The 18,708-nt window shown below is 38.5% G+C and overlaps 1 protein-coding gene and 1 pseudogene across 2 annotated transcripts in view; one reads left to right on the plus strand and one right to left on the minus strand.

Annotated features, from left to right (window-relative positions):
• The window catches only part of GFPT1 (glutamine--fructose-6-phosphate transaminase 1), a 59,952-nt gene continuing 41,244 nt past the window's right edge, over window positions 1-18,708 (minus strand). For both annotated transcript variants that reach the window (XM_024558443.3, XM_053924281.1), the window contains 5 exons: window positions 7,490-7,604; window positions 7,091-7,218; window positions 6,350-6,517; window positions 5,035-5,196; window positions 1-4,394 (listed from right to left, as the gene is read on the minus strand). In XM_024558443.3, the coding sequence (XP_024414211.1) occupies window positions 4,350-4,394; window positions 5,035-5,196; window positions 6,350-6,517; window positions 7,091-7,218; window positions 7,490-7,604 (618 nt within the window). In that variant the 3' untranslated portion in view covers window positions 1-4,349. The remainder of the gene's footprint in view (window positions 4,395-5,034; window positions 5,197-6,349; window positions 6,518-7,090; window positions 7,219-7,489; window positions 7,605-18,708) is intronic.
• Window positions 13,185-18,623, plus strand: LOC112302975 (ubiquitin-conjugating enzyme E2 N-like; annotated as a pseudogene).

Consider the following 18,708-nt stretch of genomic DNA (forward strand, 5'->3'; position numbering starts at 1 on the left):
TAAACAAATACCAAAAGTTTTATTTAAACCAAAAAATTCAATCACAGAACATTTAAAAAGCTAACAGGATCATTTCTATATTCATTCTGAACACCAGCACAGCAAGAAAGGTAATTCAAGAATTTCCTAAATGTCTCACTAGCCATTATTTATGGTGTATTCCCTAACACTGGTATCAGCCTAGTAGTATAGACCTACAATTCAATATGGTATAACTTTGCAGTCTTGCTAATTAACGATGATTTTATTTTAACCTTGGATATTATTGGCTTGAAGCTATTACTATCAGTCCTATTGGCTGTCAGGTCAAAGATCTGAAGATGTGGTCAGATCAGTCAAGCTAAGGAAATACTGATATATTAACAATCTTTAAACATTGTGGGAGAAAACCGATTTAAGGGTTAAAGCTTCTAAACTTGATTCTAACACTAAAAACAAGGTAAGCCATCTGAAATATGCTTTCATGGGTAAAACATTCTATCTGGTATTCTGGTATAAAAAAATCTACAAAATATGTGATATAAGATTAAAATATCTTTCTTTACCTTTCCCTTCAATTTCTTTGGCCTTCACAAATTCCATGTGAGCTATGAATTCTTTTTCAATAAACACTTTTCAATGACACTGTACTTTTTAGAAAAATCACTTTAGTATCTTCCCCTAGCTAACATTAGCATCTCCCTTTTATTGTTAGAGTATACTCTAATTTTTTTAAATTCAGAGAAAAAAACTGACCCCAAAGGACTTCTTAAAATGTTTGTTAAAGCCAACTTCTAGCTGGTTTTCCTCCCTTGAAGAGTTAACAAAAGTGTCAAAGGAACATTAACAAGGAACTAAAAAAAGACTCCTTTCTTCCCATCCGCTTAATTAACTCAGGCCAAGGGACCTGTATTCAAAAGGGTAAGACAATACCATCTCAGAAACAACTTTCCAAACAACTGAAAAAAGAAAATCTGTACCCAACAGCCTCACCTGCACACCACCCTGTCAGCTGCCTCTGCGCACTACGCTTAATGGTTTCTCACTTCTGCATTTTAAGGAGCGCTGTCCCTAGGAGTGCCACGATACAGGGGCCACCGCCTGTGAGAAGAGCTTACTCTGCAAATGCACTTCACCTTTTATGAACGTGATACACCCCGCAGCTCGGACCATGCTTTAAGTGAACAAATCTACTCAGGACATTTAACATCCCAGCTCAACTCCTGTTTCCCACTTCCTCGCCCTGTCCCTTTCAGCATCGTCACTAGTGGCGAGTCCACCTGGGCACGGATGGGCTTTGCTTTAAACAACACGCACTTTCCAGTCCCGCACGGTGACCTGCCTGCAGCGGGTTGCTGACATAGTTACAACAAACATTAATTTCTCTGTTATCAGTTATTTCTATGGCATAGGTAATTAAAGAAAGGTTGAAAAGCTGACTCTGAGGTAACCATCATTTACTGGGCCCTGTGTTAAATGCTACATGACCCCAGGCCTAAAAAGGGCTCAGGGCCTGGGATAAGGAACTCTACACTACATATGAGTGAATTTAAACTTGTAAATATATTACGAGAAAGAACTTTTTATACAAAAGAATTCTTTTGTAGCATATCTTTCTTGAAAATCAGATTTTTTTTCCTTAAAGATTTTATTTATTTATTTTTAGATAGAGGAGAAGGGAGGGAGAAAGAGAAACATCAATGTGTTGTTGCCTCTCAAGCACCCCACGCTGGGGACCTGGCCGGCAACCCAGGCACGTGCCCTGACTGGGAATCGAGCCAGGGACCCTTTGGTTCACAGGCCGGCACTCAATACACTGAACCACACCAGCCAGCGTGAAAATCAGTTTCTCATCTTGCATTGTATTGGTTTTAACTAGGCATGCACACTAAGTACTGGTTTGCCTCACTACAGATTCTTTTTTGTGTTCCTAACTCCTAAAAGAATTTAAAAATCACTACATTATGGGGTAGGAAGCAAGAAGAAGGGACGAGGAGGAAAAACCTCCTGTTTGGAAAATATCACTTTTTTTCTTACTATTAGTTTTTGATATTTGGTTTAGAACTTACCCTGTTTTGAAAAGTGTGTGTGTCTGTGTGTGTGTGTGCGTGCGTGCGAGTGCGCACTAGGGAGAGAGAGAGCACCGGGTGGGAAGGAGAGAGAGAGACTGAAAACTAATGATTGGTTTCACACATTACTTTTCATTCGGAATGCGGACTCAAACTTGTAGATCTGTAGGAAATGCTACCGGACACCCCTTCTAGTTGATAGATGGGATGCTTTCCAATGCATTAACCGCTTAAATAAAGCCAGTTAGATCTTCAAATTTACTCAGTTAAATTTTGTTTTTTTAACACTGTGAAATTTATGTTGGGAATCCCTGAATCCTGGCTCTTTACACTTGAGAATTTGGAAACCTTTACTGCTCCTTTGATGAATTTGATAGACTAGGTTGTGTATTCAAATCAAGAAATGCTACAAACCCATACAAATCAGGTGTGTAAATGCTAATATAACAAGCATAAGAAATGACAATATATGCATATTAAAACTAGCAAGCCTACACAAAATAATCTTAGAAACAATTAAAATAGGTAAATACAGCTATAGAAGCTATACATATGATGCGAAAAATAACCCTATTTTATTTTTTAAAACAATCAGGCTTCTAGTCACCATCAGTGAGAGTCCTCCCAAATTACCTCAAAATGTGCCAACTCCTTCTCTCACACACAAGCAGAATTCTATGCATCCCCTGCAGCAATAGCTGGCAGAAAATCTTAACCTCATCAAGAAGTTCAAACACAGAAAAAAGAAAAGACTGAGCTTACATAATTATGCTAAGTACCTTATCTTCACAATTTTAAAGTGAAAACTTTTGAAAGAGGATTTGATCAAAACATAAACACACTTTCCTACAACCCCCAAGATCTGGCCAAAAAAGCCCTGTGAAGAAATTACAACTTTCTGAGTGGCAAACTCAGAGTCTAGATACTTTAATCTAGATTGTTACTTTCCGTTTTTGACACTAGTCAGCTAAAAGCCCCACAATATCTTTATATCTTTTTCATTCCTAAATAAATTGCAGGGGTAGAACAAGAAAATACGGAGAGAAAATACCTTGGAAGTAATACAGGGATGCCTCGTTTGAATGTGCTTCACTTTATTGTGCTTCGCAGATGTTGCGTTTTTTACAAACTGAAGGCGAGACCCTCCACGAGCAAAAGGATTACGACTCGCGCTACTGCAACACTCGCTTTATTACGGTGGTCTGGAACCAAGCCTGCAATATTCCCAAGGTACGTCTGTGCTGAATTTGATGCAATCCTTCATTAATTTCAGTGTAAAGCATACACCTTTTTCTAAGGCTAGCTCACCACAGAGTGTCAAGTGATTAGGCAAAAGACCTGCAAATCTTTCAAACAACTGCAAAGAGCTTCCAAACTCACATGAAGATAATAGGTTTATACAAGGCAGTGAAAGGAAGTTAAATTAACTGCAGGAAATTCTTTGGGACAAAAGTGAAGTGATTCTGGCTATATCAATATTGATTTAATTTGAGACATCTGATGACAACTCTGTGTGGTAATTTCAAAGAACAAGATAGAACGTTTTTCAGCAGATTGAAAAAAAACTACAAGTACAAGGAAATAAAAACCACTTATAGGAGATGAAAACAGAGTTGGATATCCAATATGTATATATCCCACCTTCAAATTTAAGATCATGTTGTCAGTTGTCTGAAGCAGCTCAAACTTAAAGTTTGTGCTGTGAAATTGTACAGATATTTTCTGTGAAGGGCTGGAGAAAACCAATGCACTACTGTACTATTTAGCTTCCTAAACTACTTTGACCTACAGATAACAAACAACAAATCTGAGAGACTAAAGTTAACTTAAGTAGAAATGCCACCAAGAAAAGCTTTCAGTTTTTAAGTACGCAAACAAATCTTAAAATAAATCACAACATCTTCTCTTTATACACAACTTAGCAAAACTTTAATCAAGCGTGCACCTACGTTGCCACTGGCTTTAGATCTTCCAGTTAACTGCCAATTACTTTTAAAACACACAGTCCTCTCAGATTGAAGTGGAGGGTCCAGAAATCCAGTACCCAGCATCCTTTAAAGAAAATGGGAGCTAAATCTGTTTCTGATATTGATTTGAATGTAGATTCCATTTTTCAAACTCCCCCAAAAATTATTGGAAAAATGAGGTAATTTCACAAAAACCACAAATTGAATTGCATAATTATAACTGATATATAAATAAGGATTTACTAAAAAAAGTTTAAAGGAGTGACATTTTAAATCACGGTTTTAAATACAAAAGGTGTCCTGTGTTGCTTAGTCGCCCAGTTTCAGACGTTCCTCATTCTACCGTTACAGATTTGGCAAGATTCCGGGGAAAATCGACCTGCGAAAAGAGCCAGATTAAAGAAAATTATGTAGATTTCAGGGGGGATTCTATAAGCAAATTGTTTTATTTATAAAAACAGAAAATGTGTTCATTAACCATCTTCACTACAGTCTACAAAGAATCAGATTAGAAAATATAGTTACATAATTTATCTGTAAAAGACTCAAAATCAGGAAAAAGAATTCTAAAGGAGCCAGTTCAGCACACGAAGAGTTCTGTGGTCCTCAACAGAGGTGACACCCCTCTGAGGGGACAGAGAAATGTACTCGTATAAGAGCAGGATGTTTTGATTGTCACAATGAATGAGGGACCAAGGATTATGAAAGTCCTGCAAAGTGTGAGAGAGCCCCAGACAAAGGCCTGCCAACAGCCACCCTTTAGGAAACAGAATGGAAACAGGTAGAGACTCCCCAAGAAGGTAATCTCTGATGGTGGTGACAATCTCCAAGATTCCTTTAAATTCTACGGGTAAGAAAATGCTACAATGGAACCTAAAAACTGGGCCATGCAAACATAAGCAGTGACAGATATATATCTGACGGATTTCTCTAATCCTAGTGTTAAATACTTGGAAGGACATCTGTCAAAGTATACGGGGGTAGAAAGGCAGCCCAAGGTGTCTGCGGTGGTCACTTACATCATATCCTCTCAGCACAGCAAGGTGGAAGGCCAGCAACTGCAAGGGGATCACGCTGAGAATGCCCTGCAGACAGTCCACTGAGTGGGGCACCTTGATTGTCCTTTTTGTGTTCTTAATGGTCTCGGTGTCTTCCTTATCGCAAATCACCACTGGGCGTCCCTGGGAAAGAAAGCCACACAATCAGGGGTGAACAAAGGCAGAACTATAGCAAGTGAATGTGCAGATCCGCAGGCCACAATTTGCATGTGACCTCACTGACACAGACTTATTTAAACTCACAATCCTATGTGGTCAGGTTGATTTCCCGTCAAGGAAACGGAAGCTCTGTGGGAGTCAGTAATTTATTTAAATTCACACAACTAAGAAACACCAGGCTCAGTACAGATGCTCCTCGACTACTGAACTCATAGTGAGTTGAAAATATAAGCCAAAAATGCCTCTAATACACCAAATAAATCTACCAAACATCATAGCTTAGCCTGACCTACCTTTAACATGCTCAGCATACTCTTATTAGCCTACAGTTGATAAAATCATGTAATACAAAACCTACTTTATAACAAACTACTGAATATCTCATGTAACTTATTAGGCATATTGCTTCCACACCATCATAGAGTTGAAAAACCTTAAATCAAACCATCATAAGTCAGGGACGATCTGTACTTAAATCCAGGTATGCCTACCTTCAAAGCCCAAGTTCATAAAAACTACATTGTGAGTAGAGATTGATACCTTTTTGGATTTATAAATTAAACCAAATGATCTGGAGACAACTCAGTTAAGCACAGCATCTATAGTTTTAATGCAAAATCTAGTTCCTCCTAAAATATGCATTTATGAATATTAAATTAAAAGGGAGCACCAAAAGCTAATTGAAGAGGACAGGCTTTGAAGAGCAAGACCTCAGTTTTGGTCTTGATTCTGACTACTTGGAGATCTATAAGCCGGGTCCTGTCACAACTCGAGAATCTCAAATCCCTCACATGCAAACCTAAACACATTTTGTAAGCTAACTAATGGGCACTGATCTGTCACTTTACATGTCATAAAATTGGATTGAGCCCTGGCCTGTGAACCAAAGGGTTGCCAGTTCAATTCCCAGTCAGGGCACATGCCTGGGTGGCAGGCCACGTCCTCAGTAGGGGGCATGCAAGAGGCAACCACACACTGATGTTTCTCTCCTTCTCTTTTTCCCTCCCTTCCCCTCTGTCTTAAATAAATAAATAAAATCTTTAAAATAAATAAATAAATAAATAAATAAATAAATGTCATAATCAAGTAAGCTTCAGTGGCTCAGCCTCTGACTTACCTGCCTAGCAACCACCTGCTGAAGGGCATTCTGGCACTTGGCGTAGGTGTGGTCTCTCATGATGATCATGATGACGGGCATCAGCTTGTCCACCAAAGCCAGGGGGCCGTGCTTCAGTTCGCCAGCGAGGATGCCTTCAGAGTGCATGTACGTGATTTCTTTGATTTTCTAATAGCAAAAAACTAGATCAGTCTTCAGTCTGTTTTTCAAAAACCCATTCTTAAGTGAATGTGCACAAAACATTTGATGACTGAAGTCACTGCCTATTTATCCAAAGTGCTAAAGGACCACGGATCTGTGAATACAGCTAACAGGCTGAGAGCTCGTTATTTCCATAGTATCAATAAGTGACTAGAAGTTTTAAAACTCTCTAAGGACTTTTTCAAGATTCCAGGTTATTATGAACACACTCATATTTCTTTGTAACTATTCTCCTCCTTGGTTAATGTTTCACCTGAATTAAATCCCACACGTAGAGAACTTAGCTTTATTGTATTCATATTTGGACAACAAATTAACCCAAGCTACTCGCTAAACCCAAGTAAATCATGCTAAAATGTACTCTTCTTGATTTTCACTTTTGAATTAAGTATCAATTGCTATACCTTTTCAAGACAAACAAATCAGAATGCATAGAGAACAAAGGCACTTGTAAAAGTTTCACCTATTTCATTCATTCTAAAAGTATTATGTGCCAGGCGCATAAGTCTACAGCCTGAAGTTCTAAGTGAGACGACTTACTAGTGCCCCTTCAAGACAAGTAGCATAATGATAGCCACGTCCCATTATCAAGACCGACTTCTGATGATACAGTTCTGTTGCCAGTTTCTGAATTTCATCATCCATGCTCAGCACTTCCTTAATCAAATCTGTTAAGAAATAACATTAGCAACATCTATGATAAAAGGACAATAAACAGAACCGACATAATAACGATAATATATTGGTAGCACCCGACAAAGACCTGTGTTTCTACGCCTTTGTGATACCAGTGAGGGATTTTTTTAAATACTCTGGTGCAAAAGTAAAAAGATTTGTTAACTAAACAGCTACCAGCCACAGCTTCCAGGATGAAAACAGAATTTCACCCGCACTGACTCCCTTGGACTACAAAAGGAAAGGACGAGAGTGTCTTCCTACCCGGCAGCCTCTTCAGCCCAAGCATGATCTCCTTGCGCCTCTCCTGCATGGAGATCCTGTCATCGCACATCATCAGGGCGAACATCACAAGGGACACAAACTGGCTGGTGTAAGCCTGAAACACCACAAAAAAGCAGTTGCTTTTTAAGAACTTGGAATTTTTCATTTAAAAAACATGAAAACAAATTCCAATTGGTTTTATAAGCATATATTGTCAATGTTTTAAGAAATAGTATTAGTAACAGTGAACTGAACCTGAGCTTAGGAAATCTATCACTATTCCCCTTTTCTGAATTTGAACAAATGGCTTAAACTTTATTTCCAGATACAAAATAAAAGTTCCTTACAATGCACTGAATACTTATGAAATCCCTAATACACTCAAGAAAGAAGAGAAGGATGCCAAAGAAAGTGGGTAGAGAGACAATCTGCAGAAATGTAACTAAATTAAGTTTTGATGTAAAAGCCAGGGTTTAAAGGACTCTCCTTGACATACTTGCACGGCTTTTGTTGGAATTTTTTAACATCGGTCTTTCATTTTCACCTTTGCCCACTGCTTATTCCTCACTCCCACCTTTTTAAAGGTTCATAAAAATATTTTTTAAATTCAACTGTATAAAAGTAAATAAAAGAAACAATAATCTTCAACCTTATACAGGAATAATTACATTAACAACATGCTATTAATAACACTTGTGAATACTGCCTTCTAATCTCCACAATGTTTTTCTTTTCTATACTGTTTAGAAAATTAATTATTAATAGGCATAACTTTATAAACTTGCTTTTAATCTTAACGAACATAACACTCTCCCAAGACAGAATGCTCTCTTTCTTGTCTACTAGTGTATAATAACTTTAAGCAGTTTTTTCCATCTCTTTAGGCCTCAGATGGCCCACCTGTTAATTAAAGGTCTTCAATACCTACAAGAAAATCATGGGAATTAAATGAGACAAGTATTAGGTGTAATACCTGACATATAGGCTAAAAACAAACTTGTTATTGATGAAAGCTTGAACTAAAAGACTTATTTAGTTCAAAAGATTTTCCTAAACAATAGACTTCTGAATATTTTAAAACTTGCAGTCACGATGCCAAGACTATTTTTATTCCCATTAGCCATAGGTGAATGTAAGATATGACTGCTCTGTCACATACTTTGCAATACTGAGAATTATCCTTTTACAGCAGCTGGTGCACCTGGCGGTCCCACATTTGTGTGTGGATAAACCAGGAGGAACAAGTGGGGAGCGAGACAGACCATGCAACCCATTGTTACAGCGAGGGAGAAGAAAGCTTCAAAACCACTGGCTATAAAAACCTGTGGTAGGTGCAGCAGTAGGATAAACTCCCAGCCTCACAGAAGAAATCATTGGGGAGACCCACAAGGTCCTAGAATGGACACAAACCCATCCACCTGGGAATCAGCACCAGAAGGGCCCAATTGTGGGTTAGTGGGGGAAATGACTGAAAGCCAGCTGAGAGCTCAGCAAGCAGAATTATTCTCTCCGACCCCTCCCCCACATACAGTACCACAATGCAGCCACTTGGAGTGCCCTGCTCTGGAGAATACCTAAGGCTCTTCCCCCCCTTTCAATGTAACAGCTGGGCTAAGACAAAGAAATATTGCCCAAATGAAAGAACAGATCAAAGCCCCCAAAATAGAACTAAGCAATGAAGAGATAGCCAACCTATCAGATGAAGAGTTCAAAACACTGGTAATCAGGATGGTCACAGAAATAGTTGACTGTGGTTGCAAAATAAAGGAAAAAGTGAAGGCTATGCCAAGTGAAATAAAGAAAAATATATAGCCCTGGCTAGTGTAGCTCAGTGGATTGAGCGTCGGCTGTGAACCAAAGGGTTGCCAGTTCCATTCCCAGTCAGGGCACATGCCTGGGTTACAGGTCAGGTCCCCAGTAGGGGGTGCGTGAGAGGCAACCACACTCTGATATTTCTCTCCCTTTCTCCTTCCCTTCCCCTCTCTCTAAAAATAAATAAATAAAATCTCTTTATAAAAAAAGAAAAATATACAGGGAACTGACAGTGAAGGGAAGGAAACAGGGACTCAAATCAATTATTGGGAGCAGAAGGAAGAAATAAACATTCAACCAGAACAGAATGAAGAAACAAAAATTCAAAAAAAAAAAATGAGGAGAGGCTTAGGAACCTCTGGGACAACTTTAAACATTCCAACATCTGAATCATAGGGGTGCCAGAAGGAGAAGGGGAAGAGCAAGAAATTGGAAACTTATTTGAAAAAATAATGGAGAACTTCCCCAGTCTGGCAAAGGAAATACTTTCAACTTCTCAACTTCCAGGAAGTCCAGGAAGCTCAGAGAGTCCCATAGAAGTTGGACCCAAGAAAGCACACACCAAGGGAGACCATCATTAAGTTACCCAAGATTAAAAATAAAGAGAGAATATTAAAAGCAGCAAGAGAAAAGGAGACAGTTACCTACAAAGGAATGCCCACAAGACTATCAGCTGATTTCTCAAAAGAAACCTTACATGGAAGAAGGGGCTGGAAAGAAGTATTTCAAGTCATGAAAGGCAAGAACCTACATCCAAGATTACTCTATCCAGCAAAGCTTTCATTTAGAATGGAAGGGCAGATAAAGTGCTTCCCAGATAAGGTCAAGTTAAAGGAGTTCATCATCACCAAACCCTTATTATATGTAATGTTAAAGGGGCTTATCTAAGAAAAGGAAGATGATCAAAAATATGAACAGTAAAATGACAACAAACTCACAGCTATCAACAACCAACCCTAAAAAAACAAAAACAAAAACAAAAATTAACTAAGCAAACAACTAGAACAGGAACAGATTCACAGAAAGCGAGGTCACATGGAGGGTTATTAGTGGGGGAGTGGGAGAGAGGGGAAAAAGGTACAGAAAATAAGAAGCATAAATGGTAGGTACAAAATAGACAGAGGGAGGTTAAAAATAGTATAGGAAATGGAGAAGCCAAAGAACTTATATGTATAACCCATGGACATGAATTAAGGGGGGCGTGGAATGATGGTGGGAGGAGTGGTGCAGGGCAGAGGGGAATAAAAGGGAGAAAAAAATGGGAAAACTATAATAGCATTATCAATAAAATATATTTAAAAAAACAAAAACAAACTAAGCAAACAACTAGAACAGGAACAGAATCACATAAATGGAGATCACGTGGAGGGTTATCAGTGGGGAGGAGGAGGGGGGAGGATGGGGGAAAAGGTACAGGGAATAAGCATAAATGGTAGGTGCAAAGTGGACAGGGAGAGGTTAGGAATAGTATGGGAAATGGAGAAGCCAAAGTATGACCCATGGACATGAACTAAGGGGGGTGCTATGCTGGTGGGAGCTGGGGTGCAGGGCAGAGGGGAATAAAGGGGAGAAAAAAATGGGACAACTCTAATAGCACAATCAGTAAAATACACTTTTAAAAAAAGAATAAAGAGAATTATTCTTTTTTTAAATATATTTATTGATTATGCTATTACAGTTATCCCATTTCCCCCCCCCCACTTCACTCCATCCTGCCCACCCCCTCCCTCCCACATTCCCCCCCTACAGTTCATGTCCATGGGTCATACTTATAAGTTCTTTGGCTTCTACATTTCCTACACTATTTTTACCCTCCCCCTGTCTATTTCCCCCCCTCTCCCCCCCTTCTAGAGTATCATCTATGCTACTTATTCTCTGTACCTTTCCCCCCGTCTCCCCCTCCCACTCCCCTATTGACACCCCTCCATGTGATCTCCATCTCTATGGTTCTGTTCCTGTTCTAGTTGTTTGCCTAGTTTGCTCTTGTTTTTGTTTTAGGTGTGGTCATTAATAACTGTGAGTTTGCTGTCATTTTTACTGTTCCTATTTTTGATCTTCTTTTTCTTAGGTAACTCCCTTTAACATTTCATATAATAAGGGCTTGGTGATGATGAACTTCTTTAACTTGACCTTATCTGAGAAGCACTTTATCTTCCCTTCCATTCTAAATGATAGCTTTGCTGGATACAGTAATCTTGGATGTAGGTCCTTGCGTTTAATCTTGGGTAATGTAATTATGATGTGCCTTGGTGTGTTCCTCCTTGGGTCCAGCTTCTTTGGGACTCTCTGAGCTTCCTGGACTTCCTGGAAGTCTGTTTCCTTTGCCAGATTAGGGAAGTTCTCCTTCATTATTTGTTCAAATAAGTTTTCAATTTTTTTGTTCTTCCTCTTCTCCTGGCACCCCTATAATTTGGATGTTGGAACGTTTCAAGATGTCCTGGAGGTTCTTAGGCCTCTCCTCATTTTTCCGAATTCTTGTTTCTTCATTCTTTTCTGGTTGGATGTTCCTTTCTTCCTTCTGGTCCACACCATTGATTTGAGTCCCAGTTTCCTTCGCATCACTATTGGTGATGCATTTTCCTTTGTTTTCTCTTAGCATAGGCTTCATTTTTTCATCTACTTTTCAAACAGATTCAACCAATTCTGTGAGCATAGTGATAACCAGTGCTTTGAACTGTGCATCCGATAGGTTAGCTATCTCTTCCTCGCTTAGTTGTATTTTTTCTGGAGCTTTGAAGTGTTCTGTCATTTGGGCCATTTTTTTTTCTTTTTTTGTCTTGGGGCGTCTGTTACTTTAAGGGGCGGAGCCTTAGGTGTTCACCGGGGCGGGGTAACGCTGGTTGCTGTGCCGTGATGCTGTACGTGGGGGAGGGGCCGAGAGGGAGCAATGGCGCCCGCTTCACTCTCCTCCGATTTCAGTCTTTCACTCCGATACCCACAATCAAACTGGGCCCCTCTAGTGCTGGTTCCCGAGTGGGTGGGCCTGTGCACACTCTAGGCCCCTGTGGGTCTCTCCAATGACCCCTCCTGTGAGGCTGGGAGTCTCTCCTGCTGCCGCCTCAACCCCCACGGGCGTTTTCAATCAGAGGTTTGAGGCTTTATCCCCCCCCCCCCCCCCCCCCCCCCGCTGGAGCCCTGGGTTGCCCGGTCTGCTTTGCTCCCCGCCATTCGCCGTTTGTCCAGTTTATCTATGTACGAATGTGGGGCCGCAGGGTGCTACCTGCCGCTCTGCCTGCCCCGTTCTCCGCCTGAGTCCGGCCCTCTCGGTTTATCTGTGAGAATGTGGGGCCACAGGGCCTGCTAGTGGTCGGACTGCCTGCCCCGTTCGTCCCACACTCCGCCAGTCTCGGTCCCGCCACGGCCACTCGAGTCCTCTCCACCCTCGTGCCCATCTCCACCTCTCCTACCGGTCTGGATGAATGTTTATTTTTTATTTCCTTGGTGTCGGACCCCCTTGCCGATCGATTCTCTGTCAGTTCTGGTTGTGCGAGGAGGCGCAGTGTGTCTACCTATGCCGCCATCTTGGTTCTCTCCGAGAATTATTCTTTAAACAAATTTTTACTATTGACTGATGGACAATGGACTCTTACTACTACTTTATCATATATATGTATCATGAATCTAAAAAAATTAAGATTTTTATTCATGCTTGTTAGCCATTTATGTTTTCTAAGAATTAACTTCATTGTTTTCACTTATTTTTCAACTTAGGCTTTTTTCTTAAGTCGATAATTAGAAGGTCTTTACTGTTATGTTTCAAATAGTCGTACCTTGGTACTTGGTTTCAGAACTCATCAAACATTGTACTCGTTGCATTTTGAGAAAAAACAATGTTTCAGCGCTCAGAGCTTGCTCAGGACTCACCGCACTTGCTAGAGCTTGTATGAGCCACGACACTGCCCCGCAAGAGAAAATGCTTCACCGCTCAGTACTCGTCAGTGTCAGCGCTCATCACAAGTTCCGGAGCAAATTATCGGCGAGTACCAAGGTACCACTATACTTTTTCCCAGTTTGATTTAACCTTTTATAATGGTGTTTACTGACACAGAAGTTTTATTTCTTTAACTTTTATGTAGTATTTTTAAGTTTAGACAGTTCTTCCATCCTAACATCAGTTAAGTATTATTAAATTTTCTCAATTCTGTTGTTTTCATTGTCCTTTTTTATTTAACTTTTTCTTTACATTTTCCTTTTTAGTCCATCTGAAATTAATTTTAGTGCAAGGTGTTAACTTGTGTTTTTCTATTTTTGTAAATAACCCATTTTCCCACCCTTTTCATAAATACCCATTTCACCCACCCTTTCTCTACTGATTTTGACTTTTCCTATAGTCTGAGTACTTTGAGGTACTGGAGTTATGCTGCAGAACTATTGATTCTGTCTTACAGATCTGTTCTTTCCCTACAAAACCATCTTCACATCCAGAAATATGGCATTCCATCAATTGGTGTTAGGAATTTAAAAATCTATAGTTAATATTATCTATTCAATAAATATTTATGGAGCACCTTACACATTTCTTGGTAAAATTAAAGTACTTTTTAAAGCCATTGAGTATAGAATCCCCCTCCAAACACATCTAATCTTTTCTAAGTAGCCACTGTTGGTTTATAGAGAAAATAAATATGTCTTATGTATAACACCTTATATGAATTCTTATTCATTCTAAGAAGTCTTTTACTTGATATTCTTGAGCTCTACAGGTAGTCAATCAATCAACTGCAAATATGGAGAATTTTACTGCCTCCTTTCCCATTGTTTTACTTATTTTTTTTCCATTAAACTGGATAGAACTTCTAGAACTGGGATAGCAAATATATTTTACAGAGAGCCAATCCTAACTCATTTGTAGTCACAGTGAAACATCATGTTGAGAAAGATTCTAAGGCGACATTTTTTTTTTTTACTTCAGAGTAATACAGATAAAATCCTAGGAAGGTTCCAGAAGACAGCTAAGGCCCTCTAAGATGAAGGTCCTGAAGCTTTCTATTTTGCACTTCATTCATTCATTTTTCTCTATTATTTGAGTCCTTCACTTTATTGAGTTCCTTTTTCTAACTTTTGAGTTAAATACATTCTTCATTTGTTTAAGATAAAGCATTTAATGCTATGAGTTTACCTGTAAGCATTAATTTGGCCACATACTCTAAATTTTTATCCATACTATTCATTGTCATTATTTTTTCTAAATCTCTTTTAATAGTAGTTCTGGTATCTTTTTAACTCAACAGTTATTTAGAGGAATGTTTTTATGTTTCAGGCATTTGAGGATTTTACTCAAACATTTATTATTAAATCACTAGGATTACAGTAGTATGGTCAGTTACAATGTTATGTGTAACTTTAACTTGAGGAAATTTATTTTGGGGTTTTTTTGGTGAGTGTCTATGTGTGAATTATATGCTGACTCTCTGTTACTCTTCTCTGGATTAGGAATCACTTCATTAGAGAACATTTTCCTGTTGTAATATAGAGTATGAGCCTCCTGTACAATAAAATCACAGTCTGCTAATGCTCATTACCTTCTCACTAGTTAAATGAGATTTCCTATTTCCTCTCACTGGACCAGGCAGCTCTCGGCGGCTCAGACACTCCTCCACAGACGGCTGCCCGTCCCTGTGCCCCCTGTGTCCCACCGGCACACTGGGGTTTTCCCCAGAGCACTGCAGTGGATCTGCTCCAATCCGATCCGCATGTCTGTATTCTAAATTCCAGTCCCTCCCAGGCTACCTCTTCCTACTAAAGTTTACTTTTCAATAAACCAATTAATCACAACATATACTATTAGGGCTCAGAGAGAGACCCAGTATCTTGGACCTGTTTCCAACCCTAACTGATCAGATAATGAGTATCCCAGTTTCTCTTGGCCAGAACTGAAAATGTTATTCTACAGAGTAATGTTTCATTGTTTGGACTTGAAACTTCTCAACACTAGTTTTCAACTACAAATATTAAACAGAGTAACTTTAATGCACACATTTTTCCATTGTATTCTTAACACAGCTTAATTTCATGCTTTTCATTTCATCAATAAAAACCAGGAAACCAATTATGAGGAAAATAACTTATACCTCACATTTTCAATTTACTGAGGTTTGAAAGAATTTACCAGGAAAATGTTGACTCTGAACTTTTAAACTTGGTTTTTACTTTCTATTCAGCTAAAAATAAAGTTATATTAGTTTATTTTTAAAAAATCAAAAGTCAGTACTCTGGTGAAATTCTAAACACCTGCAATAACACACAAAAATGACTGAACCTGCACATTTATACCCATCAATTCCTTCAGATATATCAAATTGTCTACGGTTTGGTATTACGAGAAAGTTAATAGTATCTCTCTAACCCTGACAGTTTTTCAGGCAATGTTGGAAATTAGTAATCAAGATTATACAATTCTTGTGCTAGCTCCAAAGAGGGGCCCAGAGATCAGGCTCAATCATGAACTTCTTTGATCTCCCATTAACATATCAATTTATATTTGCCATTCAGAAATGGTCTATGACTAAACATCCCAAAACTCTTCAAGATTCTCTAAGGCTGTTGAAAAAAACAAAATTACTTTAGAATCCAAGAAAAATTAAAGTAAGACTAAATCAGCATACTTACTAAAATTTTTAAGGGAGTCACTGTTTTAAAGACATTAAAATATATACTTATGTAAAAGGACTAGACTGGAGGCAGAAGGCAGAACTTGGGATTTAACAAGATAGCCAGCTACCCCACAGGATTATCAAGGAAACCCAGCGTTTGCTGGCAGAACCAGTTCCAGGCATTAAAGCAGAACCAGGTAAGAGTAATGCCCGTTATTTTCACATGGTCATTGCGGGGCCCCCAGGACTCCCCCTTTGATGGGGGGAGTTTTAAACTTGAACTATTTCTTCCAGGAGAATATGTGAAGGCAGCACCTAAAATATGTTTCATGACCAAAATTTACCATCCTAACGTAGACAAGTTGGGAAAAGTATGTTTAGGTATTTTGAAAGATAAGTGGTCCCCAGCACTGCAGATCCGCACAGTTCTGCACCCGATCCAGGTTTTGTTAGGAGCTCCTGATCCAGACGATCCATTAGTAAGTGATGTAGCGGAGCACTGGAAGACCAAAGAAGCCCAAGCTGCAGAAACAGCTAGAGCATGGACTAGGGTATATGCCATGAATAATATTTAAATCAATCTGATCATCAAGTGTGCATCATTTCTCTGGTTCTACCAAGACTTCTTCCTTTTTTTGTTTGCATTTAATGGACACAGTCTTAAAAACAGTACAGAAAAAAAGCCCAACATCTTCAGTCCTTGGTGATTAAATGCACATTAGCAAATCTATGTCTTGTCCCGATTCAATGTTATACAGCATGAGCAGAAGCTACAAGTATCATTTGGATTGTGGCCAAACGTTTAAAAGCAGTGGACCCTCTCTGCTTCCATTCATTTCCCCCATCAAGATTTAAGTACAAAGCACTGTGAATGAAGGTAGTTGTCAGGGTTAGCTGCAGGGGTATGGATGTTTTTCTTTATTTTTTTGAGGGGGGAGGTAGATTTAATTTTATGGGCTCCTTTTCCCCTTTTTATGGTGACTTAATTGCACTGGTTACAAGCAGCTAACCAGTTCTTTAGAATATGTTCTCTAGCTAAGTCTAACTTTATTTAGACGCTGTAAATGGACAAGCTTGTATGGAACAAAATGGGAACATTAAATAAATATTGCAGTCCTCAATAACAACATTGTGACTTTGCTGTCAAATGTAGAATCCTCCCTTCAAGAGAAAGCTTGAGACCATTTTGTATGGCTTGTCTGGAAACTTCCATACATGCGCTGTTCTAGTAAAATATTTTTTTGTTATAAAAAAGAGTACTTATGTAAAAGATATTGATTTTCTTATGCAAGATGTAACCACTGGGGGAAACTGGGTGAAGAGTACATGGACTTCCATGTACTATTTTTACAACATCCTATAAAACTAGTGATTTCAAAATAAAAAGACTTTTTTTTTTAAAAAAGGACATATGAAAAAAGAACCAGACACAAATAGCAGTATTAATACATCTCAAAAACCTCATGTTAAGTGGAAGAAGCCAGACACAATAAACAAGTATTATGCAATTCCCTTTACAATAACCTTCTAGAAAACAGAAGGCAACAGCATTAGCCTGAGGCTGAGGAGCAGAAGTGAGGATTGACTATAATGGGCATAAAGAAACCTTTTCAAGTCAGTCTTCTAAGACTGGACTGTGATGACAGTTAGACAGCCAAATTTACTAAAACTGAACACTTAAAAATTGGTGAGTGTTACTTATGGTATGAAAATCATACCTCAGAAAAGCTATAGAAAAAAGGTTAACAGTAAAATCTAGGTGACAGGTATATTTGGAAGTTAATGTAAAATTCTTCTAACTCTTCAGTGTGTTTGAAAATTATCATAATAAAATGCTGAGCAAAATAAAAGTTTTCATAAACCACAGAATTAGAAATCAAAAAAGTTGTATTTCCCGTGGCAACCCACAGTTCAAGAAAGATTTAATAAAAAGTCAGTCAATAGCATCCATTCAGCCGATGGATGTACATATACCACGCCGAAACCCTTGTTTGACAGTGTGTTGTGAATAAAGGGGCCCTGAGACTCCAATTCCCATTGGACACTATTTCAAAAATCCACAAGCTGCTGTTAGGGCAGTTGGTTATTTATTCAGGCACAGACTGGAAACCCAAACACAAACATCTTACATGTTTTAGTCACCACATGAAGAAAATTCAGATTTCAGCTTTCTGTAAATTACAGTGTTGGCAGTATCAAAGTAGCCAAGAAATAAAACTTCATCAGTTTTTACATAAGAATCACAAATTTCCCACAAAAAGCTCTCCATGAGGTTCTTTAAAAGAGAAATATTTGAATATGGTTATGTACATGTTCACATCTTCCACACGCCTTTGATTAGAATGAAATTGCATGTACCTAAGTATTTTACCAGACAATCAGCAAGAAATATTGAACTGAAGCAGAAAAATAGACAACTGAAATTTTTTAATCATAAGGAGTAATACATTTGTGGAGAGAGAGTATCTTTGTATTTATACATTTTCTAAGATTCTTATATTTATTACTATATTTATGCATATCCCAATTTCACAGAGCAAAGTAGCCTCGCTAGACCTTAAAAAAATAAAGCTTTCACAATACTCATTTTTATTTTTCTAATTGCCAAATTCTACACCAAAGGTATACTCCTCTTTACAAACTTCCAAAGGTAGTATGTGTAATTTGGCATATTTATTAGAAACTATAGATATGTAAATAAAATGTCAAAAATTATTAGAATTAAACTGAATGTTTCTAATTTGTTATTTCTCTAATTCCCTACTATACAAAATAAAAGAAGGGAACATTGTACTTACCACTGTGCCCGGCAGG

This window comes from Desmodus rotundus, chromosome 5 (genome assembly GCF_022682495.2).
Source record: "Desmodus rotundus isolate HL8 chromosome 5, HLdesRot8A.1, whole genome shotgun sequence".
In the NCBI taxonomy this organism is placed as follows: Eukaryota; Metazoa; Chordata; class Mammalia; order Chiroptera; family Phyllostomidae; genus Desmodus; species Desmodus rotundus.